The sequence below is a fragment of the Schistocerca serialis genome, chromosome 2 (assembly GCF_023864345.2).
Source record: "Schistocerca serialis cubense isolate TAMUIC-IGC-003099 chromosome 2, iqSchSeri2.2, whole genome shotgun sequence".
NCBI classification, from domain to species: domain Eukaryota; kingdom Metazoa; phylum Arthropoda; class Insecta; order Orthoptera; family Acrididae; genus Schistocerca; species Schistocerca serialis.
Window position 1 is genome coordinate 1028074796 of NC_064639.1, and position 20442 is coordinate 1028095237.

Here is a 20442-nt window from a genome sequence, read left to right on the forward strand (position 1 = left end):
ATTCTTAAATTGTGAATGTGCTAAGATTAAAATGTTTTTCCATTTTTATTATCTTCCATACATTATTTTCATGGCAAGCATTATGGTATGGAAAATTTCAATTAAACAAAAGATTGCATAACAATTTAAAAAATATGTATATGAAGCCCCCACTTTCAAACTTGATTATATACATGATTCCAAAGTTTTTTACCTTTCTTTCACATTTTTCTTTGCAAAATTTGTGATTCATATATGCATTGTAGCTCACGGTGGTTTATTATTTTATTTCCTCTCCATAATTCTTTCTTGCAGCATCATAATGAGTCTAGAATTAATTAACACTTACTGATTCAGCTGCTAGGTGATATCAAAGTTTGAATGAAAGTGGCTGGCTTTTATTTTTTATTTCTATCTGTGATGAATAGTTGTTGCAAAAGCAAACTGATGTGCAGACAAAATAAGGAAGCCATATCATGCAATGACAGAATATTATAGTTCACATTCAGGATGCGTAAGTGAAGTTGTTGTATGCAACATGCAGAAAATAACAATGTTTTACCCCATCAAAGTTTCCTCTCAACTGCTGAAAGTTCTGAAAAATTACCATTTCTTTTAATTTCAAATAGTCATTAGATACAGAAGATATAATCTAAAATAATACAATCAGTAATAACATTGACAGAAAAACTGCAGTAGTGATAAAGCACCACTAACAAAGAAGACTAGAGACACACACAGTAATAATTTACACTGAAGAGCCAAAGAAACTGATACATCTGCCTAATATTGTGTAGGAACCCCACGAGCATGCAGAAGTGCTGCAACATGGCATGGCATTGACTTGACTGATGTCTGAAGTAGTGCTGGAGGGAACTGACACCATGAATACTGCAGGGCTATCCATAAGAGTACGAGGGGATGGATGTCTCTTCTGAACAGCACACTGCAAGGCATCACAAATATGCTCAATAATGTTCATGTCTGGAGAGTTTGGTGGCCAGCGGAAGTATTTAAACTCAGGAGAGTGTTCCTGGAGCCACTCTGTAGCAATTCTGGATGTGTGGGGTCTCGCTGGGTCCTGCTGGAATTGCCCGAGTCTGTCAGAATGCACAATGGACATGAATGGATGCAAGTGATCAGACAAGATGCTTACATATGTCTCACCTGTCAGAGTCATATCTAGACGTATCAGGGGTCCTATATCACTCCAACTGTACATACCCCACACCATTACAGAGCCTCCACTAGCTTCAACAGTCCCCTGCTGACATGCAGAGTCCACGGATTCATAAAGCTGTCTCCATGCAAGTATATGTCCATCTGCTTGATACAATTTGAAATGAGACTCGTCTGACCAGGTAACATGTTTCCAGTCATCAACAGTCCAATTTTGATGTTGATGGGCCCAGGCGAGGTGTAAAGCTTTGTATTGTGCAGTCATCAAGAGTACACGAGTGGGCCTTCTGCTCTGAAAGCCCATATCGATGATGTTTGGTTGAATGGTTTGCATGCTGACACTTGTGATGGCTCATCATTGAAATCTGTGGCAATTTGCAGAAGGGTTTCATTTCTGTCACGTTGAACAATTCTCTTCAGTTGTCATTAGTCCCGTTCTTGCAGAAGTTTTTTCCAGCCACAGAAATGTCAGAGATTTGATGTTTTACCAGATTCCTGATATTCACAGTACACTCGTGAAATGGTCATACGGGAAAATCCCCACTTCATCGTTACCTCAGAGATGCTGTGTCTCATTGCTTGTGCGCTGACTATAATACCACGTTCAAACTTACTTAAATCTTGATAACTGCCATTGTAGCAGTAGCAACCAATCTAACAACTGCGACAGACACTTGTCTTATATAGGTGTTGCTGACTGCAGCACCATATTCTGCCTGTTTACATATATCTGTATTTGAATACGCATGCCTATACCAGTTTCTTTGGTGCTTCAGTGTATAACAGTCATATTAAGGAAAATCTTACTATGGAACTGGGACACAATGCTCAAATGTGTATCATTTTCTGTTGATATGTGAGTAAGACTATCTTAATAATTCTTCTCTCCAAATTATTTGCGTTCTGCCAGAACTTTTACTTAATATACCTAGTATGTTTTCAGTATAACATTTTCGAAGGTGGTGTGCACACAAGGACTTTTTTTTTTTTTAGATGACTTTCCATCAATTCCAGATAATGACAGCTCTAAGAGATTCCCAAGTGAGTCCAAAAGAAATGAATCCCATAAATGAAATAATTAAAATACTACTTATAAATTGCTGGCGCAATTACAATAAAGTACTGAGTTTGAAGCAGTCTTAAAGAGCAAAGGAGCTCATTTAGTACTAAGTACAAAAGTAAGATTTTTGGGGTAAGTGTAGGTGTATATGAAAAGGAGAAGCTAGTGGGCAATGCAGGGAGTGTTTTAATCACAGTAGACAAGAAACTCAAATCCACCAAGACAGAAACTGAAGCATCTGAATGTGAGATCATTTGGACAAGACTTAGTACTAAGGGAGTGCAAAAACTTACAACTGGGTCCTTCTATTAACTACCAGACTCACCTCTAGATGTAACTTAAAAGAGAACCTAAGCTCGCTGATGTGCGTCTTCCCTAGTCATATTGTCATGATCGGGCAAGGTTTGGACAACTAAATTTTTGTAAAAGGAAGGCTAGAAAAGACATTAAGCAATATAATACTAAACATTTTCTTTAAAACTAATTATAAAAGATAGTTTGGAAACCTACTCATGACAGAAATGTATTGGATTTAATAGCAACGAATAAACCTGACCTCACTGAGGGTGGTCACGTTGAAACTGGTATCAGTAACCATGAGAGAATGATAGAAACAATGATTAAAAGACTAAAATGGTCAATATCAACACAAAGAAAAATTTACTCATCCAGTAACCAAGATAGTGGCAGTAGCGTCACTTCTCAAGGAGAAATTTGAAACATTTAGTTCTGGTCTGAAGCTTAAAAAGGAACTGTGCCTCATATTCATATGTATACTTGATCAAGCACTGGATATCATATTTATCTAGTAGAGCAGTTGAGTTGATGATGGGAAAGATCTCCATGATAGGCAGCCTCTGTAAATTATCTTCTAAAACAGCAACTACTGCACAGTATCAGTAGAACAAAACTAAAGGATATATACAGAGACATTTGTTAGTCAAAAAGGCAATAGATGCAGTCCTCAGTGACTACTATAACAGCATCTTATCAAAACACAACTCATGAAACATGAAGAATTTATGGTCCTATGTAAAGACTGACAGTGGCAACAAATTAAATGTTCGGGCACTTCATCCGTGACACAGGAACAAAGTGAAACTGAGGGCAGTATAACAGAAGCATAAATGCTGAACTCTGTTCCCAAATATTCCTTTACAAAGGAAAATTCAGGAATACTAAGACTGTATAATATTACGTCACTGACAATATGAGTTATTAGCAGCAGTAGCTTTAAGAAGAAGTAAAACTGCTAAAACTGAACAGAGTTCCAGAGCCCAATGGAACTCCTGTAAAATTCCGTACAGAATCTGTGACTGTGTCAGCCCCTCTCCAAACAATAAAGTACTTTAGATATCTCTAACAGGTAACTGTGCCCAGCAGAGGGAAGAAAGCAAACTCCACACCTGTTTACAAAGAGGGTAATAGAAGTGCACCATGCCATCCAGAATGAATTCCTATAACACTGGTGATGAAAAACCAAACTTGTGCTTTTCCCCACACAACACCTTGAAACCCATTGATCAAACCAGTCAGGTACCAAATCAGTGCTGTTTAACAAAAGTATGGAGAGAGAGTTTGTGGATTTAAGACTTAGAGTTGTTAGTAGGTGTAGAAGTAACTTTGGGCATGTCCCAGGGAAGTGTGTTAGGACTCTTTCTGTTCATACTGTATATTAATGACTTGACGAGTACTATTAACAGTAACCAAAGACCTTTTACAGAAGATGCAGTCATAAATGATTTGAAAAACACTGCACAAATATCCAGTCAGATCTTAATAAAATTTCAAATGCAAAGGTTGGCACCTTGCTTTAAATGTTCATAAATGTAAAATTATGAACTTCACAAAAGGGAAAAATGTAGTATGCTATGATGACAGTATCAATGAGTCACCACTTGAATCAGTCATCTCATACAAAACTTGGATTAAATAACTTGTATGGATAGTTAGTTAGTTGTTTACATGTTCCATGGATCATTTTCCGTCATAGATCATAATGAAGTGGAATGAGTCATTTTACATTCACTTCAAAAATTAATTTGTGCGTATGTGTACATTCTGAACATTTCTAAGATGTTTTTTTTTTCAAAAAGATATGCTGATGTTGGATTTACTATCCCACATCAGGATATATTTTTGGAAAAATGCCATCCTACCCACCAACTTTTATGCATCACAACAACAGAAATTCTTCTAGGGAATTGGAGTTGCCAAGGACAAACTTTCTCAGTTTGTTTTAAAATTTTACTTTGTTGTCAGTCAGACATTTTATATAACTGGGAAAGTGATCAAAATTTTTTGTTGCAGCACGGTGAACTCCTTTTTGAGCTAAACACAACATTAATGTGAAATAATGAATGTAATTTTCTCCTCCTGGTATAGTAATTATGTACACCATTTCCTTTTGAGCCGCAGTGTATAAATTACAACAAACTTCATGACAGAGTAAATACACAGTGAATGAGTTATTCCATATTCCCCTTACAGCATGGTTTTGTGCAATGAAGTCTTTCTTTCTTAAAGATGGGTTATCCCAGAACATTATTCCATATGACATTAAAAACTAAACTAAACTCCATCCGAACAGGCCATGAAGGCCCAACAATACTGACTGGCCGCCGTGTCACCCTTAGCCTACAGGCATCACTGGAAGCAGATATGGAGGGGCAGGTGGTCAGCAAACCGCTCTCCCGACCGCATGTCAGTTCACGAGACTGGAGCGCTACTTCTCAATCAAGTAGCTCCTCAGTTTGCCTCAGTTTTCCACCCAGCTCGCCAACAGCACTCGGGAGACTGGATGGTCACCCATCCAAGTGCTAGCCCAGCCTGACAGCGCTTAACTTCAGTGATCTGACGGGAACCAGTGTTACCACTGTGACAAGGCAGTTGGCTCCATATGACATTACTGAATGAAAATATGTCAACTTACTGATTGTCTCTCCCCAAGATTTGCGATGATTCAAAGTGCATATGTGGCTGAAATAAGTTGTTTTAGGAGTTCCAGAATGTGCTTTTTCCAATTTAATTCTCATCAACATGGACACCTAAGAATTTTGAAGTTTCCACACCATTTATTATTTCCGCAGCATGTGTTACACTTATCACTGGTGTAGTACCCCAAGATGTGCAGAACTGAATATGTTGTGCCATTTTAAAATTGAGAGTGAACATTTGCAGAAAACCAGTCAATGATACTTTTAACAACTATGTTTACCATTTCTTCTGTTTCTGTATGTATGCTTCAGATTATTACAATATTAGTGGCATCTGCAAAAATAACTAATTCTGCTTGTTGTATACTAGACGGAAGATCGTTTCCACATATGAGGAACAATGGTGGAGCTTAGATTGAGTCTTGGTGAACTCCATAGATGATTTTTCTCCAATCAGAATTACATGCCTGAACTGTATTGGTTGAATTACTAAGTATAACTTTCTACATTCTTTCAGTTAGATATCCCGTTTTCCATTGGTTGGCTATACCATAAACCCCATAAAACTTCAATTTATCTAGGAGAATACTGTGATTCACACAGTCAAATGGCTTAGAAATGTCACAGAAAATACCAACTGGAGCTGTATTATTACTTAATGCTTGTACAATCTGGTGAGTGAACATGTAAATGGCATTCACAGTAGAGCAGTCCTTCTGAAACATAAAGAGCAACCATTCTGAAACCAAAACTGTGATTTGTTGAGGATATTGGTGTTTATAAAGTGAGATACTATTCTAGAATACATCACCTTCTCAAAAATTTTGGAAAATAATGTCTGAGATTCCTGTGAGCATGGAGGAAATGGACATCAACTGTGGATAGGTGGTGTTCGGTGGGAATGTGCATCAGCCATGAGACGCGTCACGGTAGTTTATGCAGTTGCAATGACCCTCTATCCCGGATGATGCAGTGGTTAACGCAACTGCCTAGTAAGCAGGAGATCCCAGTCCAGTCAGTACACATTTTTGCTCATTGCCATTGATTCTGTGTAATGTCCCAATGCAGATTACACCAGTAATCCCTTCCCTTTCCATTCCTTTCTGCCCCCCTTCCCCTTCAATTTAGATGTATTCTATACAGAAAAGAATAGATTGATACACTCCATATAGAGAAGACACTGAGTGGCCACTCATGACAGACAGCTTGTTAGTCATAATGCTAACATAGAAAACAGCACAGTATTGCAGCTTAGTTAGTAGATCACATGACTGTTTCATGGGATGCCCTGCCCTTGACACGCACAGCAGATGTGATGACCTTGGGTGGCTGAGGTGTATGGAAAAGACTTCTTGGTATGGAAAGGGTGACAGCTGTTGAAGTGGAGGTGTTGCTGGTGGTTGGCAGGTTTGATATTCACAGAGGTACTGATTTGGTGAAGGTTAACATTGAGGAAGGTGGCTTTTTGGGTTGAGGAGGACTGGAAGAAGTGAATGAGGGAGAAGGTGTTGAGCTTCAGGAGGAATGTGGATAGGGTTTACTCACCCTCAGTTCAGATCACGAAGATGTAATCAATGAATCTGAAACAGGTGAAGAGCTTGGGATTCTGGGTGGTTTGGAAGGAGTACTCCAGATTGCCCATGAATAAGTTGGTACAGAATGGTGCCATGTGGGTGCCCACCGCTGTATCATGGATTAGTTTGGAGGTGATGCCTTCAAAGGAGAAATAATTGTGGATGAGAATACCTGGGTGAGGATACTCGTGGGTGAGGATACTTGATCATGATAACCAGGAAGGAGGATGTAGTTTTGGAGTCAGTCAAGCATTGGGAAGCATGGTGCACAATAGTGGCGAGGCCGTGGGAATTGGGGATATTACTATAGAGGGAGATGGCATCAACAGAGAAGAGCAAGAGCAGGGCTCTGTGTGGTAAAGGAAAAGGAACTGTGGATCATTGATGGAGGAAATGGTTCATGCCTTTCATACAAAGCATTAGATTATGAGCAATAAGTTGAAGCTGTTCATCCATGAAAAAAGAGATTCTCTCAGTGAGGTTGGAATTGGGAGTGGCATAGTTATGGACTAGGGTGTTGGGGAGGTTGGGTGGGTGACAGAAAACCACTTTAGAAGTGGGAAGCATCTTGGATAGCATTTCCTTCATTTCAGGGCATGATGACAGGTAACCAAAGGCCTGATGAAGGACATGGTTTCCTTCCCGACACACCAACAGCCCCCATGCCCATGCCCATGCTCTTGCTGCTGCTGAACACTAACTTCCCAATGTCCTTCAGACTGCAGATCCACTGCCTCATTCCTCATACACCCTACTAACTTTATCCTAACACACAACTAATTACCCTTCGAAGGAAAGGTATACAAACAAATCTGAGCTCCTGCATGGTACCATTCTATGCCAACACGTTTATAGACCATCTAAAGGAAACCTTCCTAGCCTCCCAAAACCCCTGGTCTGGTACAGGTTCACTGATGATATCATCATGATCTGGACTCCAGCCCAGGACATCCTACCCTCACTTCTTCACAACCTCAACACTTCTCTCCCTTCTGCTTAACCTGGTCCTCCTCAAACCAATGTACCACCTTCCTGAAAGCTGAACTCCTGCTCTCTGCTGGCTCCAATTTCACCTCTGTCCACATTAAAGCCACGAACCACAAACAGTATCTGCATCTCAGAGCTGCCATCCCAACCACATCATAAAATCCCTCTCATACACCTGGCTACCCAGGAAAAACTTATCTGCTGTGACAAAACCTCCCTTTCCCAGTATGCTGAAGGTCTCCTCAAGGCCTTTACAGACAGGCTCCTGCAAATAGATCTCCAATGCCATTTCCCCACACAACCCATTCCCCCACCACCCACAATAACCAGCAAACAAAGGAGTACCTCCCATCAACACCCAATACCACCCCAGACTGGAACAACTGAACAACAGGCTTTGTCAGGTTTTCCTAGTCAATTGCTATTCCACCCTCACTCCCACCCTTTGCCATGAGGGTCATATTTCTGTGGAAGGCCCAGGTGCATGACTTGCCGAATTCATCCACCCAGCACTTCATATTCCAGTCCTGTCACATACTTATCCTATCCCATCAGAGGCCACTCCACCTGTGAAAGCAGCCATATCGTATACCAGCTCTGCTTCAATCATTGCACAGCTTTTTATATTTGTGTGGCTATCAAACAGATTTCCACCAGGATAAACAGCCACCGCAAAACTGTAGCCAAGAGCTTGGTAGACCAACCTGTGGCACAACATACAGCTGAACATAACACGTTTGATTTAAATGGCCGCCTCACAACCCGGGCCATGTGGATCCTCCCTTACACCACCAGCTTTTCTGAACTACACAGATGGGAATTACCCTTACAACACACACATACTTCAAAGATATCACAATCTAAACCTATGGTAATGCTGCCAGAGATGGTGGTCATGTTTGCACGAGGTGTGCTACAGTTGACACAGCATAAGAAGATCACAGACAGCTCGCAGCGCTGTCGCCAGCTTTCAACTGCAAGGTACTAACAGCTACAGGCAAAACCGGTAACTGCCTATTGAGCTGTGACAATACTGAAGGATTGCTGTAGACACGTTAACGAAATTGTATTACATTACTGGCTAAGATAGGCCCATGAAACTGCCATGGCCAGCCCACTACAACTGTCAGAGGATCAACTTACACTGACTCAACTATAGGTTGTGTGAATGTGTGTGTGTGTTTTTTCATTTCTGAAGTAGGCTTCGGCTGAAAGCTAAACATGTAACAGCCCTTTCATTGTGCCTGTCTGCAACTCAATGAGTCATCTTTATGCTGAGTAGCAATCTATCCTTTTACTAATATTGTTGACATTCCAGGCTGGACTTCCCTTTGTTTGTTTTTAAGAATAGGTCACAAGTGATGATCTGTGATGAAATTTATTATTAAAAAAATGCTAACATAATGTTTAATCTCTTCCATGATAAATTTGTATCACTACCTGAAAACAGCTTTCTGCATTAGCTAATCAGAAAAGACATTAAACAGCCATGTAAAAAACCATGAATAAGTAGAGGCATCAGAATATCTTGTGGAAGGAAAAGAAAACTTTATCTTTTAGTAAGAACCAATAGAAATCCTCCAGTATTTGTACTGTTGTCAGGTGTCCTGCCAAGTACGGTCATTTATGTAACACTATATGTTGACAGCATACCTTGTCATCATCTTCATCTGATACCTGTAGAATGAGCACCTTTGCTATGTTCTGCCTCCCTTATACTCTTCAGCCCCCACCCCTTCCTCCATTGCTGACTACAAGCCATGACAGGTTCAATGGTGACGTGGGAAGGGACCATACTTTGCTGGAAGCTGAGCACAAACTCTGGTCCCTTAGTACTCCCGTGGCCTGCGTTGGGTGCAGAAGTCACTCTCACCTGATACTGTGATTTTAGTTGGCTGAGTGCTGGGTCCCAAGCTTTGCTGCAAGTAAACCCAGTGTCTCTGTTAATCAGCCTGTCAGGCACTCATATTTCGATAGCCTGCTTCAGAACACAGTCCAAAAATGACGAGGTCTGTCTTAACACTTCCATTTCTTCATGAAGTCCCATCAAGCCATACAGTGTTCTGCAACCACAGATTTTGTTAGTTGCTTAAGTTCGGTATGTCTTCTGTGTTCCTTGCGTCTTTCTTCAATTGTCCATGTAGTCTCCCCAATATAAGCATTATAGCATTTACATGAAACACAGTAAATACCTGGTTTATGGAGTTCCAGCTCATCTTTCAATGTACCTGATAGGGCATGCAATCTTGCAGGTGGATGAAAAATGCAATTAATGTGACATCGCACCAGCATTCTGCTGATTTTGTTCGAAACTTTTCTGGCTTATGGCTGGTAAGCAATTGTCTTTTCCTCCTCATCATTTTCTGTCTGATGGACTTGTACTTTCTGCCTGAAAGCACTTCAGATTTCTCTCTCACCATATCTGTTCTTGAAAATGTGCTTAGGATGGTTAAGCTCCCATGACAGGCTTTCTTCTTCCAATATTGCGCAGGCCTTGTGTACCAGTGTACATAGCACACACATCCTCACAGTGTGAAGGATGATGGAAGCTGGAACTGTGGAGATTCAAATCTGTGTTGGTGGCTTTCCTGTGTACATTGTGTGCTACAATGTGGTTCATTCTGCACTTGACTAAGACATACAAAAAGGGAGTTTGTCATTCTCTTCAACCTCCATGATGAATTTGATAATTGTGCAAAGAGTTCAGATGTTGGAGGAACTCTTGAAGTCTTTTAGTCTCATGTGGCCACATCACAAACATGTCATCAGCATATCTGAAAAAGCATGTAGGCTTCAGTACAGCCATTTCCAGGGCTTTCTCCTCAAAGTTCTCCATGAGCGAATTTGCCACAACTGGTGACAAAGGGGACCCCATTGCAACGCCATCTGTTTGTTCAAAATAGTCACCACTGAAAAGAAACAATGTTGATATGAGGACCAATTTGAAGACATTAGTCATTGTCAGGTTGAATCTCCCCTTCACCAACTTGAGGGAATCAGCAAGTGGCACTCTTGTGAATAGGGATACCACATGAGAGGTAAGGTGCTGGCCACAGAGGCATAGTTCTTGCACCTGTTGAATGAAATGTATGGAGTTCCTGATGTGATGCTGAGATTTATCAATTTAGGGGCTTTATACTGCCATTAGATGTTTGGCCAGCTGGTATATTGGTGTACCTATGTTGCTTATGACAGTATATATAGGAATATCCTGTTTGTCAACCTTAGGTAAGCCACAGAACCTTGGTGGTGCAGCAACTCATGCTCAAAGCTTCTCGATGATTTCATTTGGTGGCAACTGGTGCAGAAGATCAATAGTCTTCTTCTTCAATCTGTTGGTCAGATCTTCCTACAATTTTCTATATGCTGGATCCTTGAGTATGTCATACATTTTGTGATTGTACTCAGCAGTGGTACTAGAACTGTGGCATTTCTTTTGTCCACATATAGAATGACTGTCTCAGATTGTTCCATAGTTCTAAAATGGCAACTCTTTCTGCTTTCATGATGTTCGTCCTCAGTGGGACAGCTCTATGGAGGGCGCGGCATGCTTTTTCTGGTGTACCTCTTCAGCATTGTCACTAGGGTGGAAATTACTTGTTCTGCAGCACTGATGAAATTTGCAACAGGTATAGCAGTCGGTGTTGGTGTGAAGTTGACCCCTTTCTGCAGAACTGATATTGCTGCATCCTCCGGAAACATTCCACGTAGGAAAAATATATCTAAAAACAAAGATGATGTGACTTACCAAATGAAAGTGCTGGCAGGTTGACAGACACACAAACAAACACAAACATACACACAAAATTCAAGCTTTTGCAACAAACTGTTGCCTCATCAGGAAAGAGGGAAGGAGAGGGAAAGACGAAAGGATGTGGGTTTTAAGGGAGAGGGTAAGGAGTCATTCCAATCCCGGGAGCGGAAAGACTTACCTTAGGGGGAAAAAAGGACAGGTATACACTCGCACAAACACACATATCCATCCACACATATAAAGACACAAGCAGACATATTTAAAGACAAAGAGTTTGGGCAGAGATGTCGGTCGAGGCAGAAGTGCAGAGGCAAAGATGTTGTTGAATGACAGGTGAGGTATGAGTGGCAGCAACTTGAAATTAGCGGAGGTTGAGGCCTGGTGGATAACGGGAAGAGAGGATATATTGAAGAGCAAGTTCCCATCTCCGGAGTTCGGATAGGTTGGTGTTAGTGGGAAGTATCCAGATAACCCGGATGGTGTAACACTGTGCCAAGATGTGCTGGCCGTGCACCAAGGCATGTTTAGCCACAGGGTGATCCTCATTACCAACAAACACTGTCTGCCTGTGCCCATTCATGCGAATGGATAGTTTGTTGCTGGTCATTCCCACATAGAATGCGTCACAGTGTAGGCAGGTCAGTTGGTAGATCACGTTGGTGCTTTCACACGTGGCTCTGCCTTTGATCGTGTACACCTTCCGGGTTACAGGACTGGAGTAGGTGGTGGTGGGAGGGTGCATGGGACAGGTTTTACACCGGGGGCGGTTGCAAGGGTAGGAGCCAGAGGGTAGGGAAGGTGGTTTGGGGATTTCATAGGGATGAACTAAGAGGTTACGAAGGTTAGGTGGACGGCGGAAAGACACTCTTGGTGGAGTGGGGAGGATTTCATGAAGGATGGATCTCATTTCAGGGCAGGATTTGAGGAAGTCGTATCCCTGCTGGAGAGCCACATTCAGAATCTGATCCAGTCCCGGAAAGTATCATGTCTCAAGTGGGGCACTTTTGTGGTTCTTCTGTGGGAGGTTCTGGGTTTGAGAGGATGAGGAAGTGGCCCTGGTTATTTGCTTCTGTACCAGGTTGGGAGGGTAGTTGCGGGATGCGAAAGCTGTTGTCAGGTTGTTGGTGTAATGCTTCAGGGATTCCGGATCTCTGCCCAAACTCTTTGCCTTTACAAATGTCTGCTCGTGTCTGTGTATGTGCGGATGGATATGTGTGTGTGTTCGAGTGTATACCTGTCCTTTTTTCCCCCAAGGTAAGTCTTTCCGCTCCCGGGATTGGAATGACTCCTTACCCATACCCATACCCCTAAAACCCACATCCTTTCATCCTTCCCTCTTTCCTGATGAAGCAACCGTTGGTTGCGAAAGCTAGAATTTTGTGTGTATGTTTGTGTGTCTGTCGACGTGCCAGCACTTTCATTTGGTAAGTCACATCATCTTTGTTTATATATATATATATATATATATATATATATATATATATATATATATATATATATATATATATATATATACCAAACAAAAGCGCTGGCAGGTCGATAGACACACAAACAAACACAAACATACACACGCCCCGACTGACATCTCTGCCCAAAAAATGCCCAAACTCTTTGCCTTTACAAATGTCTGCTTATGTCTGTGTATGTGTGGATGGATATGTGTGTGTGTGCGAGTGTATACCTGTCCTTTTTTCCCCCTAAGGTAAGTCTTTCCGCTCCCGGGATTGGAATGACTCCACCCTCTCCCTTAAAACCCATATCCTTTTGTCTTTCCTTCTCCTTCCCTCTTTCCTGACGAGGCAACCATTGGTTGCGAAAGCAGAATTTTGTGTGTATGTTTGTGTTTGTTTGTGTGTCTATCGACCTGCCAGCGCTTTGTTTGGTAAGTTTCATCATCTTTCTTTTTAGATATATTTTTCCCACGTGGAATGTTTCCCTCTATTATATTCATATATATATATATATATATATATATATATATGTCTGCTTGTGTCTGTATGTGTGGATGGATATGTGCGTGTGTGCGAGTGTATACCTGTCCTTTTTTCCCCCTAAGGTAAGTCTTTCCGCTCCCGGGATTGGAATGACTCCTTACCCTCTCCTTTAAAACCCACTTCCTTTCGTCTTCCCCTCTCCTTCCCTCTTTCCTGATGAGGCAACAGTTTGTTGCGAAAGCTTGAATTTTGTGTGTATGTTTGTGTTTGTTTGTGTGTCTGTCGACCTGCCAGCACTTTCATTTGGTAAGTCACATCATCTTTGTTTTTAGATATATATATATATATATATATATATATATATATATATATATATATATATATATATATATAATGGTTCATCATTGTTACTCTTCTTGTGACTTGTGTGGCAGTAGCACTGCATTGAGGTCGGCCCCCATGAGCCCAAGAAACAGCATCAGTCCACTCCCAAGAGACAGTTGAAAGTAAAAAAAGCCATCTCTAAGTGGAGTGCTACTAATTCCTTACATGCTGTATCCAGGAACCGGCATGGGTATCAGATCCTTTCCCTTACAAGATCACAGAATCCTGCAATAGCAGCACACTACAAAAACTACTCAAAGTTATTAAGAAAGGTTATTACAAATCAAGGGACATGTACATAGAGTCATAAATTAGTAATTTCGACAACAGACATAAAGCTATATGGAATGTAGTGAACGAAGAGAAAGGATAATCTGCCAGAGAACAAGATAACATCACTGTTGAACTAAATGGAAGGGTTATAAAAGATATGTCACAGGTAGCAAATATGTTTAAAAATAATTTTTTTAAATGCAGCAGAAAGTACAGAGCCAAACATTTTAACAGAAAACTCATAGGAGAATGCCAAAGAAATAACTCTCATACAATTCAAACATATGAATGTATCACCAAAAACCACTTCTGAAATTAAGAGAATTATACATTCACTCAAAAATAAAAGCTCATCTGGTTTTGATAGTGTTTGCAATAGAATACTACAGAATTTTGCTCCATATGACAAGCCTGGTCTCACCTGAAATATGTAATGCATCACTAACTCAAGGCACCTTTTCAGACCAGCTTAAATCTGCCATTGTCTACCCATATTTAAGAAAGGTGATAGGAGAGATGTCAATAACTACCGACATGTTTCACTGCTGACATCATTTTCCAAAACTGTTGAGGTGATGTATTCCAGAATAGTATCACACCTTGCTGTTGTTGTTGGTGTTGTTGTTGTTGTTGTTGTGGTCTTCAGTCCAGAGACAGGTTTGATGCAGCTCTCCAAGCTACTCTATCCTGTCCAAGCCTCTTCATCTCTGAATAACTACTGCAACCTACATCCTGCTTAGTGTATTCATCTCTTGGTTTGCCTCTACACTTTTTACCCTCCACGCTGCCCTCCAATGCTAAATCTGTGATCCCTTGATGCCTCAGAACATGTCCTGCCAACTGGTCCCTTCTTCTTGTCAAGTTGTGCCACAAACTCCTCTTCTCCCCATTCCTATTCAATACCTCCTCATTAGTTACATGATCTACCCATCTAATTTTCAGCATTCTTCTGTAGCACCACATTTCAAAAGCTTTTATTCTCTTCTGTCTAAACTAATTATCATCCACATTTCACTTCCATGTAAGGCTACACTACGTACAAATACTTTCAGAAAAGACTTCCTAACACTAAAATCTATACTCAGTGTTAAAAAATTTATCTTCTTCAGAAACACTTTCCTTGCCATTGCCAGTCTACATTTTATATCCTCCCTACTTCAACCATCGTCAATTATTTTGCTTCCCAAATAGCAACACTCATTTACCACTTTAAATGTTTCATTTCCTAATCTAATTCCCTCAACATCACCTGATTTAATTCTACAGCATTCCACTATCCTCATTCTGCTTTTGTTGATGTCCATCTTATATCCACCTTTCAAGACACCATCCATTCTGTTCAGCAGCTCTTCCAGGTCCTTTGCTGTCTCTGACAGAATTACATGCCATCTGAAAACCTCAAAGCTTTTATTTCTTCTTCATGGATTTTAATTCCTAGTCAAAATTTTTCTTTTGTTTCCTTTACTGCTTGCTCAATATACAGATTGAATAACTTCAGGGACAGGCTATAACTCTCTGTCACTCCCTTCTCAACCTCTGCTTACCTTTTGTGCCCCTCGACTCTTATAACCGCCATCTGGTTTCTGTACAAATCGTAATAGCCTTTCCTGTATTTTACCCCTACCACCTTCAGAATTTGGAAGAGAGTGCTCCAGTCAACATTGTCAAAAGTTTTCTCTAAGTCCATAAATGCTAGAAACATAGATTTGCCTTTCCTTAACCTATCTTCTAAGGTAAGTCACAGGGTCAGTATTGCCTCACATGTTCCAACATTTCTATGGAATCCAAACTGATCTTCCCCAAGGTCGGCTTCTACCAGTTTTTCCATTCATCAGTAAAGAATTCATGTTAGTATTTTGCAACTGTGTCTTATGAAACTGATAGTTCAGTAATTTTCACACTTGTCAGCACCTGCTTTATTTGGAATTGGATTATATTCTTCTTGAAGTCTGTGGGTATTTCACCTCTCTCATACATCTTGCTCACTAGATGGAAGAGTTTTGTCACAGCTGGCTCTCCCAAGGCTATCAGTAGTTCCAATGGAATGTTGTCTACTCCTGGGGCCTTGTTTCGACTTAGGTTTTTCAGTGCTCTGTCAAATTCTTCATGCAGTATCATATCTCCCATTTCATCTTAAACTATGTCCTCTTCCATTTCCATACCTCTATATACTCCTTCCATCTTTCTCCTTTCCTTTCTTTGCTTAGGACTGGTTTTCCATCTGAGCTCTTTATATTCATACAGGTGGGTCTCCTTTCTCCAAAGGTCTCTTTAATTTTCCTGTAGGCAGTACCTATCTTACCCCTCATGATACATGCTTCTACATCCTTACATTTGTCCTCTATCCATCCCTTCTTAGTCATTTTTCACTTCCTGTCAATCTCATTTTTAGAAGTTTGTATTCCTATTTACCCGCTTCATTTACTGCATTTTTATATTTTTGCCTTTCATCAATTACATTCAACATCTCTTCTGTTATCCAATGATTTCTAATAGCCCTCATCTATTTACCTACTTGAGCCTCTGCTGCTTTCACAGTGTCATCTCTCACAGCTACCCATTCTTCTTATAATGTATTTCTTTCCCCTGTTCTTGTTAAACATTCCCTAATGCTCTCTCTGAAACTCTCTGAAGCCTCTAGTTCTTTCAATTTATCCAGGTCCCATCTCCTTAAATTCTTAACTTTTTGCTGTTTCTTCAGTTTTAGTCTACAGTTCATAATCAATAAATTGTGTTTAATCCATCTGAAACCTTCCAGCGTCTCCAGGCCTCTTCCACATATACATCCTTCATTCAAACCAAGTGTTAGCAATGATTAAGTTACCAGTATGCTCTGTGGAAAATTCTACCAGATGGCTTCCTCTTTCATTCCTTACCCCCAGTGCATATTCACCCACTACATTTCCTTCTCTTTCTTTTCCTTCTACCAAATTCCACACCCCCATGCCTATTAAATTATCATCTCCCTTAACTATCTGAATAATTTCTTTTATCAAACAATGGAAAATCCAGGACAGAATGTAACAACATTATGAGAAGGAAAGTTGCTACTCACCACATAGTAGAGATGCTGAGTCGCAGATAGGTACAACAAAAAGATTTTCACACTTATGTGCTGCTGGTGTCAACTGCAGCTGTGGCCGCCCTGCAGGTGCTAGTGTCCAGGCTGTTGAGGTCCACACGACCGCGCACTCTCGCTCTGGTATGCTCTGCACGTCACCTCCACTCTCATTTACCACACTGTCTTTGTCACAGCTTGATGCATAGTCATGCCGGTTCGCAGTTGCGGTCTGGGCTTTTGCCCATGACAGAGATTCTCTTAGATGGCAGGGGCAGTGATGGCTTTGGCCGGCCCTCTATCACCTGCTGGACTGCCTCCTGCCTCACCTCTCTATGCCACTTTTCAAGCAACAACACCTGATCGCCTGCACCAGGAAGATATCAAGCAGCTCATAAGTGTGAAAATCTTTTTGTTGTGCCTGTCTGTGATGCATCATCTCTGCCATACGGTGAGTTGCAACTTTCCTTCTCATAATATTGTTAATTTCTTTTATCGCATCATATATTTCTTCAATCTCTTCATCATCTGTGGGGCTAGTTGGCACATAAACATGTACTACTGTGGTAGGCATGGGCTTCATGTCTGTCTAGGCTGCAATAATGTGTTCACTATACCGTCCGTAGTAGCTTATCCATATTCTAATTTTTTTACTCATTATTAAACCTTAGCAACAACAATATCCTCAACAAACCACAATTTGTGTTTCAGAAGAGTTGCTCCACTGAGAATGCCATTTACATGTCCACCATGCCATTTACACATTCACTCTCCAAATTTTACAAGTATTAAATAATAAAATAGTGCTGATTAGTATTTTCTGTAGCCTATCTAAGTCATTTGATGGCGTGAACCAGGGTATTCTACTAGATAAATTTAAGTTTCATGGGATTGATGGTGTAGCCAACCAATGGACAATGGCATACCTAATCAAAAGAATGTAGAAAGTTGTACTTAGTAATTCAATCAATATATTCTGGGCATGTAATTCTGACCAGAGAAATCATATATGAGGTTCTCCAAGGCTCAACCTTAGATCCACTATTTGTTTATTTGTTTGTTTTGATCCTCTGAATCATACATTGTATAGAAATACATATGATGATATAGGACAGGGTATTTGATACATATTAGGCATTTATAAGAAGAGGTACACGTCTATTAAACTATAAAAACTATTGTTCCTTGTACATGGAAATGATCTTCTGTATAGTATATAACAAGCAGAATTAGTTATTTTTGTAGATGACTATGGCATTGTAATCAATCGAAGCATACATACAGAAACAGAAGAAATGGTAAACTAAGTTCTTGAAAGTATCATTGATTGATTTTCTGCAAATGTTGGCCCTCAGTTTTAAAAATATACAACATATTCAATTCTGCAGATCTGGAGGTACTACACCAATGGCAAGTGTAACATATGGTGAGGAAATAATAAATAGGGTGGAAACTTCAAAATTCTTATGTGTCTTTATTGATGAGGAATTTAAACTGAAAAAAAGCACCACATTTGCTCTTTGAATCATTGCAAATCTTGGGAAGAGACAAATCAGTAAATTGGGATATTTTGCATATTTTCATTCAATAATGTCATACAGAATAATGTTCTGGGATGACTCATCTTTAAATAGGATGTCTTCATGCTGTAAGAATAATATGTGTTGCCCACCCACAATCATCTTGTAGACATCTGTTTATGAAGTAAGGCATTCTGACTACTGCTTTACAGTATATTTACTCACTCATGAAGTTTGTTGTAATTAGTACACTGCAGTTGAAAAGGTAATGTTAAACATAATTACATTACCTGAAGGAAAAATGGCATTCATTATTCCACATTAAGTTTGTCTATAGCACAGAATGAGTGCATAATGCAATAATTAATTCTGATCACTTACCCAGTGATATAAAATGTCTGACAGACAGCAAAGTAAATTTTTAAAATAAACTGACAAAGTTTCTCCTTGACAACTCCTATTCCCTAGAAGAATTTCTGCTGCTCTCTCTCTCTCTCTCTCTCTCTCTCTCTCTCACACACACACACACACACACACACACACACACACACACACACATACACACATGCGAATATATCAGTTTGTGATGTGAATGTAAAATTATTTGTTCCACATCATTGCAATTTGTCATGCTGAGTGAGCCATGGAATTTGAAACAAACAAACTAACTAACTAAGTGTCACATCAAAAATAACATTGATAGTTGCTGCACAAACATGTCCATGACCATGAAACAAGAGTTAAACTGAACTTACATTTACTAAGAAAGAATAATCATAAGACTCAAAATAGCATTTCTACCAAGGCATAAAACTGAACAACAAATTGCCCAGGGAGATTCAAAGAGATTACTAAAACAGTCCTATGTAAAAAGGCAGTTTAAAAAAGCAATACATACTGAACACTGAAAGATTACTCAACTCAGACAACACAGGGTACTGATTTAAAGAAAATGTCACACACACAAATAACAATAACAATAAAACATATATAACTTCACATATCACTTTTACAGTATGTTTTTTCTTCCTTTTGTCCTTTTATGGAAAAACTTACTCCCAAAGCTATGGAATGTATTATACCAACACCTTATTTTCTTTCTGAGCTCAACATCCCACTTACTACAGAGACATGCTGACCCTGTTTTCAGGTTAGCAAATGGGAAGCTGCAGTACCCAAAATGGAAACAGACACTGAGACAATGGCCCTGACATCAGATGAGAGACTGTGTAGTGTTAAGGTATGAACAATTTTTATATCATGTGAGTAGTGTGTGCACTGACCAGGAGTGAGAAATGAATGAACAGTGTAGCACTAACCTTTCATATTATTCAATAACTTCGTAGCAAAATGAATGAGATAGCACTGTTTTACAAATAGAAATACAAATGTTTTATTCCACCATTGCGCATATTTACATGCAATTGGTGTCGTCAGTGTTAATATAATAATAATAATAATAATAATAATAATAATAATAATATAAACTTCAACATTACAAATGTTATTAACTACAATATAATAATCCAGGATGGATACAATACATATTTGTGCAAATTTCAATAACAGGAAGAAGTTTCCCAATAGATCAATTACAAGATAAATGAACTACGTAGTTCAGTGAATAACAAATAAATAATTAAACAGATAATTAACAATAAGTATAAGAAATAGTAATGAAATAGTTGCACAGTGTGGCATATGTATGGTTTGCAATTAATTTAAAGGTCATTCTCATAAGGAATGTGGGTCATTTGTCATATACTCAAGGAACTCTTGAGCAGAGTAAATTACTTTACGTTTG

General features: G+C 39.8%; 1 protein-coding gene across 2 annotated transcripts in view; it reads right to left on the reverse strand.

The window, feature by feature from the left end:
• LOC126458450 (CBY1-interacting BAR domain-containing protein 1) overlaps positions 1-20442 on the reverse strand; it is a 211698-nt gene that overhangs the window by 45832 nt on the left and 145424 nt on the right. The window contains exon 6 of one of the 2 annotated variants that reach the window (XM_050095515.1): positions 542-574. The exons of the other annotated variant lie outside the window; for it this stretch is intronic. Within the exon in view, the coding sequence (XP_049951472.1) occupies positions 542-574 (33 nt within the window). The remainder of the gene's footprint in view (positions 1-541; positions 575-20442) is intronic. 2 annotated transcript variants of the gene reach the window in all.